At 44.3% G+C, this 22661-nt stretch overlaps 1 protein-coding gene across 1 annotated transcript; it reads right to left on the bottom strand.

The window, feature by feature from the left end:
• Window positions 1–5109: 5109 nt before the first annotated feature.
• On the bottom strand, window positions 5110–8194 carry LOC110579879 (UL16-binding protein 1-like). The gene is made up of 3 exons (XM_021689528.2): window positions 8074–8194; window positions 5660–5923; window positions 5110–5423 (listed from the first exon to the last, which is right to left on the bottom strand). The coding sequence occupies exons 1-3, from the start codon at window positions 8192–8194 to the stop codon at window positions 5110–5112; spliced, it is 699 nt and encodes a 232-aa protein (XP_021545203.2).
• Between the last annotated feature and the right edge of the window lie 14467 nt (window positions 8195–22661).

The raw sequence follows: 22661 nt of genomic DNA, 5'->3' as shown, positions 1-22661 counted from the left end.
AAATGATTCCATTTACAATAGCACCAAAAACCATAAGATACCTCGGAATAAACCTAACCAAAGAGGTAAAGGATCTATACTCTAGGAACTACAAAACACTCATGCAAGAAATTGAAGAAGACACAAAAAGATGGAAAAGTATTCCATGCTCATGGATCGGAAGAATAAACATTGTTAAAATGTCTATGCTACCCAGAGCAATCTATACCTTCAATGCCATCCCGATCAAAATTCCAATGACATTTTTCAAAGTGCTGGAACAAACAATCCTAAAATTTGTATGGAATCAGAAAAGACCCCGAATCGCCAAGGAGATGTTGAAAAAGAAAAACAAAGCTGGGGGCATCACGTTGCCCGATTTCAAGCTATATTACAAAGCAGTGATCACCAAGACAGCATGGTACTGGCACTAAAACAGACATACAGACCAATGGAACAGAATAGAGAACCCAGATATGGACCCTCAACTCTATGGTCAAATAATCTTTGACAAAGCAGGAAAAAACATGCAATGGAAAAAAGACAGTCTCTTCAATAAATGGTGCTGGGAAAATTGGACAACCACATGCAGAAGAATGAAACTCGACCGTTCTCTAACACCATTCACAAAGATAAACTCAAAGTGGATGAAAGACCTCAATGTGAGACAGGAATCCATCAAAATCCTAGAGGAGAACATAGACAGTAACCTCTCTGACATCGGCCACAGCAACTTCTTTCAAGACACATCTCCAAAAGCTAGTGAAACAAAAGCAAAAATGAACTTTTGGGACTTCATCCAGATAAAAAGCTTCTGCACAGCAAAGGAAACAGTCAACAAAACAAAGAGGCAACCCACAGAATGGGAGAAGATATTTGCAAATGACACTACAGAAAAAGGGCTTGTATCCAAAATCTATAAAGAACTTCTCAAACTCAACACCCAAAAAACAAATAATCAAGTCAAAAAGTGGGCAGAAGAGATGAACAGACACTTCTCGGAAGACGACATACAAATGGCTAACAGACACATGAAAAAATGTTCATCATCATTAGCCATCAGGGAAATCCAAATCAAAACCACACTGAGATACCACCTTACACCAGTTAGAATGGCAAAAATGGACAGGGAAAGAAACAACAAATGTTGGAGAGGTTGTGGAGAAAGGGGAACCCTCTGACACTGTTGGTGGGAATGCAAGTTGGTACAGCCACTTTGGAAAACAGTGTGGAGGTGCCTCAAAAATTTAAAAATAGAGCTACCCTCTGACCCAGCAATTGCACTACTGGGTATTTACCCCAAAGACATAGATGTAGTGAAAAGAAGGGCCATATGCACCCCAATGTTCATAGCAGCAATGTCCGCAATAGCCAAACTGTGGAAAGAGCCGAGATGCTCTTCAACAGATGAATGGATAAAGAAGATGTGATCCATATATACAATGGAATGTTACTCGGCCATCAGAAAGGATGAATACCCAACTTTTACATCAACATGGATGGGACTGGAGGAGATTATGCTAAGTGAAGTAAGTCAAGCAGAGAAAGTCAATTATCATATGGTTTCACTTATTTGTGGAACATAAGGAATAACATGGAGGACATTAGGAGAAGGAAGGGAAAAATGAAGGGGGGGGGGAATCGGAGGGAGAGATGAACCATGAGAGACTATGGACCTGAGAAACAAACAGGGCTTTAGAGGGGAGGGGGGAGGGGGTATTGGTTAGCCCAGTGATGGGTATTAAGGAGGGCACGTACTGCATGGAGCACTGGGTGTTATACGAAAACAATGGATCGTGGATCACTACATCAAAAACTAATGATGTATTGTGTGTGACTAACATAACATAATAAAATTTAAAAAAAAAGATAAATTACTAAAGGAAACTATCACAAATATAATTGTGTTTTATTTATTTATTTATAAAGATTTTATTTATTTATTTGACAGAGAGAGACACAGCAAGAGAGGGAACACAAGCAGGGGGAGTGGGAGAGGGAGAAGCAGGCCTCGCGCTAAGCAGGGAGCCCGACCGATGCGGAGCTCGATCCCAGGACCCCGGGACCACAACCTGAGCCAAAGGCAGACACATCACGACTGAGCCACCCAGGTGCCCTAATCTTGTTCTATTTAAAAGACCTGAGTTTCAAAAAAGAGAAAGAAGCCCTGAGATTCTACTTTCACACAGTATTCTTTTAACAACGAACAGCTCATGACGTTCTCAAGTGTCTGATTTCTGATACCAAAGGAGAACTTGGGAAATATTCTCTTTGTTCATAATTCTTGTTCAACCAGTTAGAAGGCAAAGTGCAGGAATCCCAACAGTGAGCACCAGAGCATCAGTGTTAAGAAAAAGTGCAGAGGAGGATCATCATGACCGAGAATGAAGGCAGTGAAATATTGTATCTCCACCATAATCATGATCTCCTGGAGGATTTGGAGGATTCTGCCTTTGCCATAGGGATTGAAGCTCCCGTTGGTTGACATGAACAGCAGGTGGAAGAAAGGCCACCCACCAGAGGGGAGAGTGGGTGGCAGGCGAGAATTCTACCACTGAACCACCAGTGCAAGGGGAGAGTGGGTGAATGAGAGCACATCCTCAGGGGCTTCTTGTAGCACCTTCAGCCCCTAAAAGAGAAACAGGAGCTTGTTCCAGTGGCGGAGGAAATCCTGGGTCAGTCCTCCTGGGCTTCTCCCTCCCCAGTTACTCCCTGGCTCAAAGCCCAGCTCTCACTGAGGGTCGAGCATCACCTTACAGTTCCCCCAACCCCTGGACCCCCCAATCTGTGGGTCCAGCAGCCTGAACAAACTCTTTCCTCATTACCACAAAACAGTCAGGCCCAGACCCTACTACTGAACACCCGGGCTCAAACTAAAGCCACCAATGATTCATCTGTTCCCATTACATAGATCCTGGCTCCCCTCTGGTGGGAAGGCCTAAGAGAGTGGCTGGGAGCCCTACCCAGAGAGGGATGTGGATCCTGGTTCCTGTAGCCTTGGGGAAGGTTGTAGGCAAAGATCCTTCTTCCCTGTCTTTAGCCTCTCCTCACCCTGGTAGCCTAACACAAGTTCTGAATGTGACTGTCCTTGCCCTGCCTCATTCTTTCCTGGTCCAGTTCAGGTGACAGCATCCAATTCCAACAGCTGCTCAATCCCACCTACCTCCTGAGGCACCTCTGCTCAAGGCAGGGGCGGTTCAGCTGGCTTGGGCTCTGGGCTCTGCAGGAGACTAGCTGCCAGGTGAGAGCACCAGGCCTGAGCCAGGTATCCCAGGGGTCCAAGGAGCTCTGGCCTTCTAATCTCATCCTGGAGAGTCTCTCCCATTGGCCTCTGTCTTACCTGCCAGCACCCAAGGAGAGTTGTGTGGGAGCAGAGCCCTGAACGCCAGCCTTTGGTTGGGTCTACAAAGGCCTTCCCACCCCTCTTCTTTGGTTCAGACTCTGACCCCTCTCCTGCATGCACCACGGAGAGGTCCCCCATCCCTAGGACACGTCATGTGCAGGCACCTGCCACTCTCACTCAAACCAGAGTATTGTCCATGCCCCGTGTTCCTCCTGTCCCCACACCACCCCTCACATGGGCGCCTCCCCAAGTACAAAGCTGCTCTGAGTCAGGCCTGATTTTGTTCAATCCCTTTAGCATCGACAGGACATAAAGCTTGGGGTGGGCCCCTGTGCTTTCCCACTGGCCTTTGACAGTGAGGCGCTATCAGAATTCAAGGCTAAGCTTGCCTAGGTAATTGCTATCAAGCAATGTAAGTTCTCGGTCCTGGCTCCTTTCATAGGTCAACTTGACTGGGCTAAGGGGTGCCCCAATAGCTGGGAAAACATTCCTTCTGGGTCTGTCTAGAGGATGTTTCTGGAGGAGATGAGCATTTGAATCAGTAGACTGAGTAAAGAGGACTGTCCTCCTCCAATCCATGAGGGCCCGAATGGAAAAAAAGGTAGAGGAAAGGTGACTTTGCTCTCAGTTTGGCGGGGCCATCCTTCTCCTGCCCTCAGACATTGGTCATTAGCACTCCTGGTGTTTGGTTCCTCGGACCAGGACCTAGACTCACACCACGGATGCCCTGATTCTCAGGCTTTCAGGTGGGCACTGGAACCCCACCACCAGCTTCCTGTTTCTCCCGCTCACAGACAACGAATTGTGAGACTGGGTTTTCCTCCATAATCGTGAGCCGATCCCTTGTAATAATTATCTACCTCAACATCTACATCAACAGCTCCTCATGATTCTCTTTCTTGGGAGAAGCTAGTGTAGTCCTATGCATCTGGTCTCATTTTCAGGTGAGAAGGTTCACGCAATAGGCCAAGGGGAGGGCTGGCTATTCACCTTTCTCTGTGCTCACCTCAGGCCATCTGCCTCTCACTTCAGTTCTGCCCACAGTACCTGTTACTCAAAGGAGTCTGCCTTGGATGCCAGGGAGGATTGAGCACGTGAGGAGCACGGGGAGGATGGAGGTGATCAGCCTGATGGCTGTGCCTTTGACTCGGACTACACCTGGGGTTGTGGCTGGTGCTCCTGAAATGGAAACACAATAGTGAAAGCCTTGCCTGGAGCCTCAAACTGGGGGGGGGGGGGAGTCCTTAGCTGCTGCTGCTCTAGGTAATCCTACAGCGCAGATATCCTCCTGCCGCCATGTTTGTGGCAGCCGCTGCGACAGGTCCTGGGGGTGGAAAGGAGAGAGGGGGTGGGTTCACGCAGATCATACAGCTAATGGGGCAAGCAAGGGTTTCCATGTAGATAGTCACTCTTGCCGTCACAAAAGAGGAGGGATACGTATGGATGGTGACAGAGGCATCTTGTCAGAGGCTGACATTTCAGGTGGCATTGAAGGCTTTCAAGAAAGAGACTAGTCGAGATGAAAAACAACAATGATGCTCAGAAAAGGGAAGAGGAAGAAGTAAATCTCTGGAAACAGAATGATGCCTTCAGGTTTGGGGCCAGCAAGAAGCCCACAGTGAGAGGCCTGAAGGTATACGCAGTAGGGAGAGGTGCCAGGAGGTCAGAAGGGAAAGGAAGGGTGCTAGAACATTCGAGTGGCCCTTGTACTCCTAAGAACAACTCATCATGTATGTAATTTACACACACACACACACACACACACAGTGGGGAAGGTGGAGCTCATTTCAAGAGAAGCAGCGCTCCATGCAGTCTTCTGAGTTACCTGTTGTCTCCAGCATTTCATCCCAGTGCTCCAGTACTTGCTGGAGCCAGCCCTTACAGTCTCCGTTTGAGATCCTCATGAGGAAGCCGGTCAGCTCTCCGTCACCGTCCAACGTGCCCTGGAACCGCTGGTCCTCAGGAGGCACCATTGTCCAATTTCCGGTCTCCGGGTCAAAGCGGTGGGTTATCTGCTCATTGAAGGCAAACTGCCAGGATCCTCTGGGGTGTCTGTCCGGTCCACACTCATACATCAGCCTGCCCTGCAGGGTGAGAGGATCTGCCCCCCGCGCCCACCACGGAGAACAAGTCAGCCTCTGGTGTTGACCAATCCTTTGCCCCGCCTGCTGTGCACTCCTCAGCTCCCCTTCGGCCCTCCCGGTCCTGCTCTGTCCTCCTTGTCGGCCCTGGCTGCTGGGCCGCGTGTGTGGGACCCACTTCTAAGTTTTACATGAACACCCTAGGCCCCCGGCCCTACCAAACTGTTCTCCTTCTGCCCTGGGCCTTCAGACTTACGGCTCTTAGTGAAAATCCCTGTTTTGATGTCCAGCAGTTTCCTTCTGAGCTCTTCCACCAGGTCTTCCAGAGTTTCCTTTTGTCTCTCCCAAAACGCTGTGTCCTTCAGCTTCATCCCCAGAGGACCAACGGGTTTGACCTCCTTGCTCCGACAGTCGTAAGAAAGAAACTGGTTTCCATTGACCAGGCCTTGAATCTCACACCATGGTTGTCCAGGCCTGGCCCGAGATGTGATGTTGAAACTGTAGGAAAGAGAGAGAGCATCTGCGAAGGGAAAGCACAGGTAGAGGTTGGGGTTGGAAGACAATGACCGGCAGGCCCCCCTCGGCCATGCACGCGACAGCACGAGAACGTGTGGCAGGCTGGCTAGCTGTCCGTGCACAGCCCCTCCCCCCCAGCGGTAGAGGTGGCGCCCTTCCCGGGTTTGAGGAGGATCAGGATGCCTCGGCCTGGCAGGAAACCACATAGCCATCGAAAAGGCCCCTGTGTCTACCAGGCTGATACCAGCATCCCTCAGCCTTTGACAGAACAGATATAGCAAGAAATGCGTAAAACAAAACTAAAAACATGTCCTCCAACTCTGCTCACGGAGAGGTCTGGAGGACTCTTTCTGGCACTCATGAAGACCACACCGTGAGAAAAGCACCCGCGCTGTCAAGAAGCTCAATGACGTCTCTCTGATGGCCCAGCTTGGCGGTAGGAGACAGTGTTGCAGAGATAGGGGCCCAGGAGTAATGGGGTGAAAAATCCCGAAATAAGAGAGTTGAGATACAGGCGCTCAACTGTCAGGGGCCGGGAGGCAGCCATGATTGAAATAATCCTGGAGGTTGGAATGCTGGTCAGGGCCTGCCCCACAGAAAGCTCTCCATCCCTTTGGCTCACAGAACACAGTGATCCTAGAGGCAAGATAGCTGGACAGCCAACCCAGAGGCTGCTCGATTTCAACAATACAAACAAACAAAGACCAAGCCCCAGGATGGATGAGGAGGAGGCTGAAAGCAAACACCCAACAGAGAGTCTGGATCCTCTGCCCAGGTTCCAGACCTGAGCCACCTCTCAGAGCTGGAAGCCTTTACGAGAAGCAGAAGCCAGCTTCCAATCAGGAGGGACCCTTCTGGTCAACAGCAAGAGCAATGCTTCCTACTGGCCTTCCCCAAAGGGTCATGTGGTCATTCGCAGGGCTAGGTTTACACTGGGGAGCAGAGACCATGCAGACATTGTCAGTGGACCTAGCGTGTGAGCTGACATCGTCCTCAGGGATCCTAGCGTTATCATGGCCCCTGTTATTGAAATGGTGCAAGGCATGAGGTGCTGCAGAGAATGAGAAGTCCCCTGCCCCGGGTCCTGTTCACAGTGACACCATTGGGCCAGGCACCCATGAAGCGGTCCTTTCACGCTCCCCACATTTGTTACAGGAGTGAAAAATGTTTGTAGTTGAATTACTAGTGGGTTGGGGGCTAGGGGGCAGGGAAATTCAAGTACAATATTCTCACACTGTCTCCACTGTTCCCTCCAAATACAATGTTAAAACAGTGCCCTACCCTGGATGGAATGACAGAGTTGAGTACCAACCCTAAAACCTCTGTAAGGATGCAGGGCTGTGAAGCCTATCCTATTTTCATTGAAATGCCAGCCTGGTGCAAAGGTTCTCTGTATATATTAATATTGCATAGGTCTCTGTCGTACCTACTCGAATCTGGGGCCTTAGCAAAGTGAAGCAGCCATAGACAATATATGGATGAACGAGCGGCTGCACCTGCTTCTTGGGCCATAGGACCCTGTGACACTGTAGGAAAATGTTCTGTGCCCTTTGTCACATCCTAACATTGGAACGTTAGGTAGAGACACCAACTTGTGATCCACCCCGGCAATGCCACTCAAGGCAGGGAAAGTGAGCCTGTAAGAGGCTGCAGTATGGTCCAGGGACCTGTAGCGAGGAGGTCTCTGGTCAGGGGGTATCAGAGCTGCCCACCCTGAGCTGGGTGGTGCTGGGATGTGGCCGGTGAAGGAGGGCCTGGCGCTGCATGTGCCTTGAACCTTGGCTCAAGTGCCCTGGGAAGTCTACCGGTGGACAGCAGTGGGGATGGAGAAGTGACGTGAGGGGCCGAGTCGCGGGGTTGTGTGGGGTCCAGGCCCTGCGGGATCGCCCTGTCCTGCCCATAGCCCGGGGCTCAGGGGCTCGGGCTCCGGCTCCCCGAGGGGCAGGCGGGGGCTGGGGGCGACCGCAGACTCCTTGCCGCCCCTCCCCCTCCCCCGCGCGCCACACGCCCAGAGGTGGCAGTCCGGGGTCGCCCAGGTCGCCTCCTTTCCGTCCCTGAGGGCGACGAAGTCCCGGCGCAAAGGAGCCCGTGGCGGGGTTGAGGACGGGACGCCGGCCCCAGCGGGCGACGAGGTTCCCAAAGCCCGGGACTCACGTGTCTCTCGCCGGCTGCTCGCCGCGCCCACGACCGATCCGGCCGCCGCCGCCGTGACCCAGGGCACCAGCAGCAGGACCGGGAGGCCCAGTATGAACCTGGTGGCGGCAGGGGGCTGCATCGCGACTCCGACCCTGGGGGAGACCAAGTGGAGGCGCGGAGCGGGGTGCCGGAAGGGAGATCGGGCTTCCTGTCGCCGGGCCTGGGCTGCGCAGGACACTTCTCTTTTGTATGAGTGTTTCTGGATCTCCGCACGTACACGCATCCGGAGAAAGTGCGCAGCGATTCTTCCAATTTTCTTTTTTTTGTATTTGAGAGAGAGAGAGGAGAGAGCGCGCGAGCAGGGGCGTGGGGGAGGCAGAGGGAGGAGGAGCGGCCGCAAGCGCCGAGGCTGGCTGACGGAGCGAGGCTTCAGAGGCAGGTCTAGTTTTAATCTTTCTGGGTTTTTTTTTCTTTCATTTTCAGGGTGTCTTTTGAAAACAATGTGTGCCCTGGATTATTTTTATTTTTTATTATTTATTTATTTATTTATTTTAAAGATTTTATTTATTTATCTGACAGAGAGAGAGAGACAGGAGAGAGGGAACACAAGTAGGGGGAGTGGGAGAGGGAGAGGGAGAAGCAGACTCCCCGTTGAGCAGGGAGCCCGATGTGGGGCTCGATCCCAGGAGCCTGGGATCATGACCTGAGCCAAAGGCAGCCGCTTAACCGACTGAGCCACCCAGGCGCCCCGGATTATTTTTAAATCTAACCTAAAAATTTCAGTTCTTTCATTGGAGAGTTTAGGAGTTTACCTTTATTGTGATTGCTAACACAGTAGGAATTTTCTCAGCCATTGTCTTTTTCTTTTATTATGCTTTAAAAAATTCCCTCTCCGGACCGGCATTCCTTTTACTGTACTGAGTTTTCTTCTGTTGGTTTAAACATTATTCATTCTATTTTTCTTCTCATAATTATTGCCCTTAAACTTTGATCCATACTAATGTTTATTTACATTTATTTATCATTGTTTTTGGTTATTCCTAAAAAGTTATTTAGCATGTTTTCATATCTCTTTTGTGTGCTTCCTCCCTCTCCATTTCCCTGATATTACCCAGATTTTTACTTCTGAGTTGTTGCTATACTTTTTCTTTTCTGTGATAGAAACTCCCATCACCCTTCACCCCCCCCTTTTTTTTTTTAAGATTTTATTTATTTACTTGACAGAGAGAGAGAGAGCGAGAGCAGAACACAAGCAGGGGGAGTGCGAGAGGGAGAAGCAGGCTTCCCGCCGAGCAGGGAGCCTGATGTGGGGTTGGATCCCAGGACCCTGGGATCATGACCTGAGCTGAAGGCAGATGCTTAATGACCGAGCCACCCAGGCGCCCCACACCCCCCTTTTTAAGGCAACAATAATCTGTAACAAATTAACAATTTAAAAATTGTTTTAAAACAAGATTTTAACTATCTTTAATAAATAAAAAATGTAGCAAAATTGGTTACTCATTCTCTTTTTTTCTCTTGTTACATCTCCTGGATGTGTTTCTCTTACTATTGGAATACTTTATCCAAAAGATATTTTCAAGTTGGATCTTTGTGGGAAAAATATTCTTTAGGCTTTATATGTTCAAAAATATTTTTAATACGCGGTTGTATTCAGAATTCTGAAGATTTCCTCCAAGTGTCATGTTAGTTAGTTAGTTAATCAAATGTTAATTTAGGTACTGCTATGAAGGGGCTTTGCAGATGTAATTAAAGTGGCTACTCAGTTGACTTTAAGACAGGGAGATTATCCTAGATCATCTGAGGGGCGCAGTGAATCACATGAGCCCTTCAAAATGAAGACTTTCTCAGACTGGAGGCAAGAGAGATGTGGCAGAAGGAGAGGTAGAGAGATGGGGCGCCCTATTGCTGGCCCTGAGTTGAGGGGGGCCATATGCAAGATGGAGGCCCCTACAGGAGTTAAGGAGGGCCTCCAGCTGGCAGCCAGCAAGCAAGTGGGGCTCTCAGTCCAGAAACTCCAAGAAACTGGATTTCCTTAGCAATCTGAATGAGCAGATTCCTCCCAGTGTCTCTGGCTAAGAGCCCAGCTGCTCGGTGCCTTGACAGTGGCTTTGGGAAGTCCAGAGCAGGAAACTCACGGAGCCAGTTCAGACATCTCTTTTACATAGCTGTGACATAAGAAATATGTCCTGATTTAAGTAGCTAAGTTTGTGGCGATGTGTTATGGCTGCCATTAAAAGCGAATACATACACTCTCCTACTCGAATGAGAATATGACAGCATATGAAATTCTAGGCCCAGAGCTCTTTTCCTCCAACACTTGAGAGGGAATACCACTTGGACCTCCTGCAACCAGGATGGCTGTTGAGAAAATTGCTGTTGATCTATTTCCTTCGTACCTTTATAGTTCCTCGGGGTTCATTTGTGGCCGGGAGCCAGGAGGCTGCTCCACTGTTACCTCCATCCGCTTGATCCTGTACTACGCTAAGGTGACAGTCAGAGTTTCATGGAGTTGGACGAAGATTTTGAACACTTTTTCAAGCACTAGACACATAGATGTGCTTATGGGTATGACATGTTCGCTGGGGGATTTCTTTCTTTCTTTTTAAAGATTTTATTTATTTATTTGACAGAGAGATAGACAGAAGAGCACAAGCAGAGGGAGTGGCAGAGGGAGAGGGAGAAGCAGGCTCTGCACTGAGCAGGGAACCCGATGCGGGACTCGATCCCAGGACCCTGAGATCATGACCCGAGCCGAAGGCAGACGCTTAACCATCTGAGCCACCCAGGCGCCCCACGCTGGGGGATTTCTTTTGTTCAGGCACCGCTAGGCTTCCTTCCCCCCACCTTTTATAAAAATCAAATTTGTTGAGATATGATTTATAGGCAATCCTCCCCTTCTTTATGAATGCACATAGCTTCAAGTCCCTTGTCTTTGGAAGTATAGGAGAAGCATATGGGCATTTGGCCAAATTCTAAGGCGTGTTCTCAGGCTCTGGAAGTAAAAGCATATGAACGATGAATGCTATTACTCCAGCTATGCATCCTCCTAGCAACCCATAAATTCTACAGAGAATCCTATTTCCAAGCAGTACTATCTTCAGGTTTGCAGAGGGGGAAAAAAATGAGTGATTTTTTTTTTTTTAGTGACCACGGTTTAGCTCTGAGACAAAGTGAGTGTTGAGCTAGATTATATCACTTTCACTCAGGATCATTTTTCTATTCTATAAATTCCATAAAATCAGCCCACATAATGCTAGATTTATTATAAGTATGATAGATAATAAAGTATCCAATCCCCTTTAGTCATTGGAAACACTTATTTTAATTCTAGGTTTTGAGAAATAAATAGCCACGTTCTAGAACCATAGCACCTTGAGAAACCGAACTCAGCTGACTTAATCAGATATTACCAGATATTTGTAGGGCTCTAACAGAAGCTTAATGAAGTATTCTATCTTAAATATTTATTTTTTGTTTATTTATTTATTTACTGAACATAGATTTATGTACTTGTGGCTTCCTTTTGCAGAGGAACTCAAGATATTTGGGTCTGTTGGTAAGCATGTCCTGTGCCACGCTGAAAAATTTACTATTAGAAAGCATGCATTTCTAAAAATTGTAAAAAGTATTTATAAATCTGCCAATCCACTAGGAGTGCTAGCATAAGAGACAGTCCACTCCTATTTGCTTCTTAATTTTCACCAGAAATTTAGGTTTTTAAGGGTTAAAAATTCTATTGCAGAAGCTTAATGAATAACTTTAAATTGTTTAAAATACATTTAAAAAGTATACCTAAACTGTGTGAATTGTAGTAATGCTTTGCATCTGAGGAGAAATCACTAATTTTGGATTTAACATGCAGAGTGTCACCATAGGAAAATATGTAAGGTCAGGAGAATTGTACCCTTAAGGGTTCAAGTGAGCAATGAAAATACATATCATCAGAGTTACCATGGGATGCTTAGGCATTTCCTTGCAATGCGAGCATTTTTCTGCCCAGAAACTGCATAACTGACTCTTCAGCTCCAGGTGGCAGACACCACGTGGCACAGCAACAGCGGAGCAAGAAAACCACGAAAATTTTCTATTAGAAACCAAATGATTTCAAATCTTTCTTTTTGCAAAGCATTCTGGGTAAGGCCCCTGCTCCTCCCAACAAACTAACAAGCAAAGAACAGCGGCAACAATGACAACAGTTAAGTCTCTGATTTCTGCAGTAATGGATAAAAATTATCAATAGAGGGAATTAATATTTATCTGTAATAAAAAGGTATATGGACATAAAGTGAAAAGCTAGTAATATACATTTTTCATGAAGATGTTTTGCTTTATTAGCAGGCATGTACTAAACATTTAATTACATCTCTATTTAACTAATCAGATAATTTTATTTTCCAGTTTTTCTGATTTTTTGGTGTGTATTACATTTTCTTTTATTTTTTCTCCCACAATATTGAATGCTTTAAAAAATTGCTCTTGTCAGAGAATGCCGTCCATTTTAATAACTGTCAAAATATTTCTTAACCCTTCATAACAGTAAACCTTATCTCAAAGTTGTGTGCTTGCTTTCTGTTTGGTTTCTGCTTGGAGAACATTCTTATCTGATGTTACTTGAATTCTCCCTTATCTTTCCCTTTTTTTATAAGGACCCTTCTCGGTCTCCATTCTGAGCCAAAAAGATTCATCTTTGCATTTTTTTTTTTTTTTTTTTTTAGAGAGAGAGAGCATGTGAGTGGGCTTGGGAGGGAGGGGCAGAGGGAGAGAATCGAGGGGCTCCATCTCACGATCTTGAGATCATGACCCCACCCAAAATCAAGAGTCAGACGCCCAGCAGACTGAGCCACCCAGGGACCCCTCATCTTTGCAATTTTAATAGCCTCTCTGCTTCCCCTCCTAGAAAACATTAAGCCAACTACTGGTACTCCATGACTGAGTCAAAGTTTACTGCAACTGATGCTCATTTTCTTACAAAGCCAGGGCTAATCATTTGTTTGGTAGCCATTGGTGGGAAAGAGAAGGGATTGGGCCATAGTATGAGTGGTCAGGGACATGCCCTGGAAAAAGAGGAGGAGGAGTGGAAGGAAGAGGAAGAGGGTAAAAAGGGAAGAGACCTGTGGCAGAATTATATGAATCATAAACAGAGGTATCAGGTGGCAGTGTGTATGATGAACACTTTTCTAAGAATTCTCTGACTCATTTATCACCATCCCCTTGGGCTCCCTCTAAGTATGGGGGAAGTCTCTTGATGTTTCTTGAAGACACTGTCTAGGCTTTCCTCTCAGAGCTTAGGATTTTGGAAAAAAGAAAGGGGTCTTTTTAATTTTCTACTCTGCCATGAATCTCCCCTGAGGAAAAGGGCCCCCAAAGCTACTTGCTTAGGTGGGGAGAAGGGAAGGGGGAAATACAGAGAAAAATCTAACGTTTTTCTTTATGTTGCTATAATAGAGTCCACTCGGCTGGACCTGACCATAGGTCAGGTTAGATTTTATTCTCTTGAAGTTTAACCTGGATAAGACCACATGAAAATCATTCATCACTGCTATTCCTATGTGTCCTAACTGGTTAAGATTCAGGATGAATTTATCCATTTTTAACTGAGAGGTATGACATTTTAGGTTTAGAGTTTTGGCTCTCCATCTCCAAAGTGAGCGGGATATATAAATCCTTTTTAATAAGCACAACTGAGGTTACATGAGAGGGAAATTTATAAGGGCCAAACATGAAAAAAAGAACTGAAAAGCTGAGTGGTAAGCCAAGTGTGGACCCTGTGGTTTTCCCAGAGGTCGGGGGGAAGGGTAGGGAAGGTAGGTTGTTGGCCTTGGTATGCAAGAGGTTTAGATTTTACTCCTACTCAGGGACCCAGAGATTAGGCTATGGGCTTTTTATGAGGAGCTGGAACTGAGGTGGCATATAAAGCTAAGATATAGGACAAAGGTGGATTAGGAAAAAATCTGCTCAGGAGCACAAAGAGACAATTTAAAAGGACATAGCAGGCACATTTCTCTGTCTTGGCCTGTGTCCTGTGTATAAAAATAAAATAAACAAATAAAAGATTCCCCTAAGAATTAATAAGTATAAGCTGTCCTTATTTGGCTTTCAGTTTAGAATTGACTCTGCCTGACCAATTCAAGAATCTCCAAGCCACAAAATAACCTAAAAATAATTTCTGGCTAGCAGAGATCCATGCGTGTCGAGTAAAATCAAACATAATATTCCTCCAGAAGAACACAACCTCCGATAGGCTGCAGAGATTTCCTACAGGTGAAGCCCTGCCAAAGGAAACTCACGACTTAATGGACATTAAATCATGTCATGACGTGAATCTCATGACATTAATCCTCAATTTCTGGAAAGACAAGAAATTACAAGTAGGATATAGAAAAATAAATTCACTCAAAGGTACAATATGGTGAAATTGCAGAAAATCTTCAAGATCTTCAAAGAGAGAAAGGAGAAAAAATTGAAAAGCAACTATTGATACGATTACCTTCAGAGGGAAGACAATCAGATTGACAACAGAGTTCTAAGCAGTTTTGAAAAATTCTCAGCTATTATTTCTCCAAATATGACTTCTTCCCTCTTTTATTTTACCTCTCCCTTTAGGATGGCAGTTAAATGTGGGCTGAGTCATTTCATGGTGTCTGCTCTCTCTCTCTCTCTTCTGTATTTTTCCATTCTTTGGTCTTTCTGTGCCTTATTCTAGTTAATTTCTTCTAACTCACCTTTTAGTTGACAGTTCTCTCTTGAGGCATGTATAACCTGCTATTAAAGGCATTTACTGAGTTCTTAGTTTCAGCTATTGGATTTTACAGTTACAGATTATTCCATAGTTCAAATAGCCTGTCACTTTTATATAATTTCCAGTTCTATATTGAAGTTTTTCAATCTCATTTTTGAAAAGCTCTTTAAGCATAGTGAGTATAGTTATTTCAACACTCCTGCCTGATAATTCTAAAACCTCCAGGATCCAAGACAGTAATTACTAGCCACATTCGGCTATTGAATACTTGAAATACGGCTATTCTGAATTGAGATGTACTGTAAGTGTAAAATGCACACTAGACTTTTGGAGATTTAGTAAAAAAATGTCAATAGTCTCACTATTAATTTTTATATTGATCACATGTTAAAATACAAATTTAGGTTAAATTAAAATTTGAATTAAAATATACCAATTTAAATAAAACAGTCTTAAGAATTAATTTCACTTGTTTCTTTTTACTTTTTCGACACGGTTACTAGAAAATTTAAAGTTGCATATGTGGCCCCCATTTGTTCCACTAGAGCGCTGATCTAGATTTTCAGTGTGTTTTCTGTTTCTGTTGTAGGTTTCTGCTGGTTCTCATTCTTGTCTTATTTCCCCCGGTGCTTGGCTATCTTTGTCAGTATACTGGGCATTACATTTTGAAAACAGTTGCTGAAAGAATTAGAAGTCTAGGATGATTATTTCCTTCCACCAGAAACAACTTCTATCAGCACTTGGTAGCTCTGAATCCAGAATTGCTTTCATTACATTGTAGGAATTGAGCTATTTTTGGCTATGTAGACGCTTTGAAGCTGGACTGTAGTCTGTTGGAGGACTGGTTTCCTGCAGTGCGCCTTAGCCTAGGGTCCAGTCTCTCAGGAGTCCCACCCAAAGAGCAGGGGGTTTATCAGTCCCTAACCCTTGGCAAGCCCTAGACTTCAATATGCGTTTTCTGTGCCCCTGGAGTCTGTCCAAAGCCTACAGAAGCCACAAAGTGAGCTACTCCTTCTATGATCAAAAAGCTGCTGGTTCCATTACCATACCACAACTGCCACAACTAGGAAGCCACCAAGATAAGGATAAGAAACTACTGTGACCAGGAGGTCACCACAATCAGAGGCCACAGCTGCTGCAGCTGTCTCCAGAACCACACCGTGCCTGCGACCATCTGCACAAATGGGTGCCACGGACCCTGCTCTCCGCTCCTCAGAGCCACTGATCAGAGCCCAGGACCTCTGCTGATGCTCCTACCGACAAACCACACGTCTCCACAGCCAGGCTGGCCCGCAGGAACAACAGAAGCCTGGCCTCTGCTCCAACTCTGCCACATTTGACTGACAGAATCTAAATCACATCTGGGACTCTGGTTGTGAAAGACTCTGGGAAATAGAGGTTTTGGTTTGTATGTCTCCGTGACACAGGCAGGCACACTAGGAAGAAGACCGACTGGGTGTTAGGCACTGCTTCCCCCCGTCGACCGCAGGTACGTTCAGTTATCATGTTATTTACTTATTTTTTGGTGTTGCTTAATGAGTTGAATGAGTTGTTATAAGGCAAACACCCATGTATCCACCAACCGAGTTAAGAAGCAGAATTTTGGGACGCCTGGGTGGCTCAGTTGGTTAAGCGAGTGCCTTCAGCTCAGGTCATGATCCCAGGGTCCTGGGATCGACTCCAGCATTGGGCTCCTTGCTCAGCTGGGAGCCTGCTTCTCCCTCTGCCTTCTGATCCCCCTGCTTGTGCTCTCTCTCTGACAAAGAAATAAAATCTTAAAAAAAAAAAAACAAAAAAAAATAAACAAACACTTTAAAAAAAAGCAGAATTTTGCCAGCCACCCAGCAGCTCCCCCAGTACCCCATCCTGACTTAAACTCCTCCCTTCCCCCAAAGTAATCCCTTCCTTATGTTTGTGCCCAAGTGCAAACATTCATAGGCATTATCGTTTAGAGTTGCCTATTCAAAAAAACCGTTTGTGTCCACTAAATCCTTTTCAAATCCATGAATTTCCACCTTCATCTGCTTCTCTCTTTTTTCATTCTGAAATATGATGCTGTCTGTTTAAAGTTTTAAAATATGCAAAATAATACTATGTCTTGCTTTTTGGTGTATCATACATATATACGTATATGCATATCCACACATCTCTTATCTATATTGTTACATATCTACATCTGTGCACACATTTCTATAAAGGCCACGAGATTAGTAGTGGTTTCAAGCATAGATTCTGGAATCAGGCTATCTAATTCAAAAGCTGTGCTCGTGTGAGTCCGAGCACGTAAGTTTCCTCCACCCCTCTTCCATAGCTTATTTTTCTCTTTCTGTAAAGTAGGTATAATGATAGTACCTACTTCAGGACATTTGCCGTGGGGCTCAAATAAGACGATGTGTGTGAAAGACTTAGCATAGTGCCTGGCTCATGGTAAGTACTTAGGACATTTTAGCTCTTTTTATTATGTGGTAGCAGAGGATCTACATAATAAACCCGCTCATTATATCACCTTGGCAAGTCATTTAATTTCTCTGGGTCCTGATTTTTTTCTTTCGGATGAGGGAGTTGTCTTCCCTCCAAGTCCATTACCGGGGAGCGTGAGGCACTGGAAGAAGACATTTATCAGCATTTTATTAAGTAAGTGGGTTAGAGAGTCTGGCTTCTAGGCACTTCCTTTTCTTTTTCCCCCTTTTCTTTCTTTCTTTTTCTCTTTCTTTCTTTTTCTTTCTCCTTCCTTCCTTTTTTCTTTTTCAAAGTCTTATACTTCTAATTTATCTCTAGATGCTGACTTAAGAGAAACAGTATAAAACCACCGCCGTTAATAATGCACTTTGAAACAGGACACAGAAGCCAATGATTTTAGTTGCTAAAATCAAGAATAACACCAGAGGGCACTTCTGTTAAAGGGTGAAGCGGAAGACAGTAAGGTTGAATGTAGCCAGTCTTCCTTTTTAGAGGGTGAGAAAAGAGTGTGAGCAGAGGCCTGGAGGTGAAAGTAGTCTTCCATGACAACCAAGTGAAAAAAATGCTCTTTAGTCCTCAGCTACCTGCATGTGCGTGGCTTGGGAAAGTGGTTGTGGATGGTTTTGTTACCCTCATCTGGACTGTTCTTATAAAGCTTAATGAGTCACATTAATAAAACAAAACAAACAAAAACGAAAAAACTTTATTTTTTTGCTGTGGATTCTCATGCAATGAGAAGTGCTTCCAGGATTCTTGTATTTGGTGAATGACAAAATGTCCTTATTTACAGTGTCTTGACAACACCATAGGCTTTCAAAATACTTAGGGGAGATGACCCCTGGAAATGAATTAACCTTGTGGCAGGATATGCACAGTGATTTCAGTCCTCAAGGAAAATTTCGTTTCAAAGAAATGCACATTTGACCATAATAAATATCAGACATGGGTAAAGATGGATGGGTGATAATTGAAATATAATTAATTAAAATTATATGATTGCATTGAATCGTTTTTAACTCTCACAGAGATGATACTTTTAAAAAATGGGAAATAGGGCGCCTGGGTGGCTCAGTCGTTAAGCGTCTGCCTTCGGCTCAGGTCATGATCCCAGGGTCCTGGGATCGAGTCCCACATCGGGCTCCCTGCTCCGCGGGAAGCCTGCTTCTCCCTCTCCCACTCCCTCTGCTTGTGTTCCTGTTCTCGCTGTCTCTCTCTGTCATATAAATAAATAAAACCTTTAAAAAAAATAAATAAAAAATGGGAAATATAAGCAACTTCATAGAGACCAGGACCTCACGAATGTTAAATGCTCTGCAGGGCTTGCAGATTACCTTTCAATATCTGTTTCTGTGATAAGGGTTTATATACTGTCCTATACTCTTTTTTTCCAGTTAACATAATTTCAAGGGAACAAATAAATGTTTTTATGCAAATGACCTTTTATAATACACTAAACTGACCTACAGTTCAGAAATAATGAAAATCTAGGCAAATGAAACATCTCATGGGTTAAAAAAAGGTTTCCATTAATTATCGCCCTCCATCTTAATCTCAGCACTGTGAATTTAGAAAATTGGAAAGTTGGAATGTCTAAGCAACTATAACTGTAGCTTTGACATATGAAAATTGCCCAAACTGAGCAGATGCCTATCCATGCACTAGGGACTTCCATGAAAGGAATAGCTGAAGGACAATTTTAGAAATCCTTTTGGTTACTTAGAGCTATCAAAAGAAGCATGGATGCTCTTCATAAGAAGTTGACGATAGACTTGCTGGGTGCTTAGTAAGTGATGGAGTGGTGGTTCACATTTAGTCTGAAGTCCTAGTTGTTGCATGCTCTGCTGAAGATCAATGGGATACTCATTCATTCGGCATGGGGCAGATGTGACTTTCAAGTAGACAACTCTTTACCTGGTACCTGACTGATCCTCTCTCAGGAGATACTCGGGTCCTGGGCCAGGCTGGTGTGGGTACAAATGGGAGGTCTGCTCATTTGGGAGCTCATATAAATCTAAAAATCATTACTTTTATTAACATATAATGTATTCTTTGTTTCAGGGGTACAGGTCTGATTCATCAGTCTTACACAGCGCTCACCATAGCACATACCCTCCCCAATGTCCATCACCCAGCCACCCCATCCCTCCCATCCCCTTCCACTCCAGCAATCCTGCTTTTTTTCCTAAGATTAAGAGTCTCTTATGGTTTGTCTCCCTCTCTGGTTTCATCTAGTTTCATTTTCCCCTCCCTTCCCCTATCTATGATCCTCTGTCTTGTTTCTCAAATTCCTCACATCAGTGAGATCATATGATAATTGTCTTTCTCTGATTGACTTATTTCACTTAACATAATACACTCTAGTTCCATCCACGTCATTGCAAATGGCAAGATTTCATTTTTTGATGGCTGCATAAATTGTATATATATACATTGTATATATACACACCACATCTTCTTTATTCATCTGTTGATGGACATCTGGGCTCTTTCCATAGTTTGGCTATTGTGGACATTGCTGCTATAGACATTGGGGTGCACATGCCCCTTTGGATCACTCCATTTTTATCTTTGGGGTAAATCCCCAGTAGTGCAATTGCTGGGTCATAGGGTAGCTCTATTTTCAACTTTTTGAGGAACCTCCATACTGTTTTCCAGAGTGGCTGCACCAGCTTGCATTCCCACCAACAGTGTAGGAGGGTTCCCCTTTCTCTGCATCCTCGCCAGCATTTGTCGTTTCCTGACTTGTTAATTTTAGCCGTTCTGACTCTGGTGTGAGGTGGTATCTCAGTGTGGTTTTGATTTGTATTTCCCTGATGCCAAGTGATGTTGAGCACTTTTTCATGGGTCTGTTGGCCATTGGATGTCTTCTTTGAAGAAATGTCTGTTCATGTCTTCTGCCCATTTCTTGATTGGATTATTTGTTCTTTGGGTGTTGAGTTTAATAAGTCCTTTATAGATTTTGGATACTAGCCCTTTATCTGATATGTCATTTGCAAATATCTTCTCCCATTCTGTCGGTTACCTTTTGGTTTTGTTGACTGTTTCCTTTGCTGTGCAAAGGCTTTTTATCTTGATGAAGTCCCAATAGTTCATTTTTGCCCTTGCTTCCCTTGCCTTTGGTGATGTTTCTAGGAAGAAGTTGCTGTGGCTGAGGTCAAAGAGGTTGCCGCCTGTGTTCTCCTCAAGGATTTTGATGGATTCCTGTCTCACATTGAGGTCTTTCATCTATTTTGAGTCTATTTTTGTGTGTGGTGTAAGGAAACAGTCCAGTTTCATTCTTCTGCATATGGCTGTCCAATTTTCCCAACACCATTTGCTGAAGAGACTGTCTTTTTTCCATTGGACAGTCTTTCCTGCTTTGTCAAAGATGAGTTGACCATAGCATTGAGGGTCCATTTCTGGGCTCTCTATTCTGTTCCATTGATCTGTGTGTCTGTTTTTGCGCCAGTACCATACTGTCTTGATGATGACAGCTTTGTAATAGAGCTTGAAGTCCGGAATTGTGATGCCACCAGCTTTGCTTTTCTTCTTCAACATTCCTCTGGCTATTCAGGGTCTTTTCTGGTTCCATACAAATTTTAAGATCATTTGTTCCATTTTTTTGGAAAAAGTGGATGGTATTTTGATAGGGATTGCATTAAATGTGTAGATTGCTCTAGGTAGCATAGACATTTTCACAATATTTGTTCTTCCAATCCATGAGCATGGAACATTTTTCCATTTCTTTGTGTCTTCTTCAGTTTCTTTCACGAGTATTTTATAGTTTTCTGAGTACAGATTCTTTGCCTCTTTGGTTAGATTTATTCCTAGGTATCTTATGGTTTTGGTTGCAATTGTAAATTGGATCGACTCCTTAATTTCTCTTTCTTCTGTCTTGTTGTTGGTGTATAGAAATGCCACTGATTTCTGTGCATTGATTTTATTTTTATTTTTTTAAAGATTTTATTTATTTATTTGACAGAGAGAGACACAGCGAGAGAGGAAACACGAGCAGGGGGAGTGGAAGTGGGAGAAGCAGGCTTCCCGCTGAGCAGGGAGCCTGATGCGGGGCTCGATCCCAGGACCCTGGGATCATGACCTGAGCTGAAGGCAGATGCTTAACGACTGAGCCACCCAGGCGCCCATGTGCATTGATTTTATATCCTGCCACTTTACTGAATTCTTGTATGAGTTCTAGCAGTTTTGGGGTGGAGTCTTTTGGGTTTTCCACATAAAGTATCATATCATCTGTAAAGAGTGAGAGTTTGACTTCTTCTCTGCTGATTCAGATGCCTTTTATTTCTTTTTGTTGTCTGATTGCTGAGGCTAGGACTTCTAATACTATGTTGAATAGCAGTGGTGATAGTGGACATCCCTGCCGTGTTCCTGACCTTGGGGGAAAAGCTCTCAGTTTTTCCCCATTGAGAATGATATTTGCTGTGGGCTTTTTGTATATGGCTTTTATGATATTGAGGTATATTCCCTCTATCCCTATGCTGTGAAGAGTTTTAATCAAGAAAGGATGCTGTACTTTTTAGATGCTTTTTCTGCATCTATTGAGAGGATCATATGGTTCTTGTTCTTTCTTTTATTAATGTATTGTATCACATTGATTGATTTGAGGATGTTGAACCAACCTTGCTGTCCAGGCGTAACTCTCACTTGGTTGTGGTGAATAATCCTTTTACTGTACTGTTGGATCCTATTGGCCAGTATTTTGGTGAGAATTTTTGCATCCATGTTCATCAGGGATATTGGCCTGTAATCCTTCTTTTTGATGGGGTCTTTGTCTGGTTTTGGGATCAAGGTAAAGCTGGCCTCATAAAATGAGTTTGGAAGTTTTCCTTCCATTTCTTTTTTTGGAACAGTTTCAAAAGAATAAGTATTAATTCTTCTTTAAATGTTTGGTAGAATTCCCCTGGCAAGCCATCTGGCCCTGGGCTCTTGTTTGTTGGGAGATTTTTGATTACTGCTTCAGTGTCCTTACTGGTTATGGGTTTGTTCAGGTTTTCTATTTCTTCCTGGTTCAGTTTTGGTAGTTTATACATTCTAGGAATGCATCCATTTCTTCCAGATTGTCTAATTTGCTGGCATATAGTTGCTCATAATATGTTCCTATAATTGTTTGTATTTCTTTGGTGTTGGTTGTGATCCCTCCTCTTTCATTCATGATTTTATTTATTTGGGTCCTTTCTCTTTTCTTTCTGATAAGTCTGGCCAGGGGTTTATCAACCTTATTAATTCTTTCAAAGAACCAGCTCCTAGTTTCATTGATCTGTTCTACTGTTCTTTTGGTTTCTATTTCATTGATTTCTGCTCTAATCTTTATTATTTCTCTTCTCCTGCTGGGTTTAGGCTTTATTTGCTCTTCTTTCTCCAGCTCCTTTAGGCATAGGGTTAGTTTGTATATTTGAGACCTTTCTTG

The sequence above is a fragment of the Neomonachus schauinslandi genome, chromosome 8, assembly GCF_002201575.2.
Source record: "Neomonachus schauinslandi chromosome 8, ASM220157v2, whole genome shotgun sequence".
In the NCBI taxonomy this organism is placed as follows: Eukaryota; Metazoa; Chordata; class Mammalia; order Carnivora; family Phocidae; genus Neomonachus; species Neomonachus schauinslandi.
The sequence above is the reverse complement of the archived record's forward strand: the minus strand, read 5'-3'. Positions and strand labels throughout refer to the sequence as shown.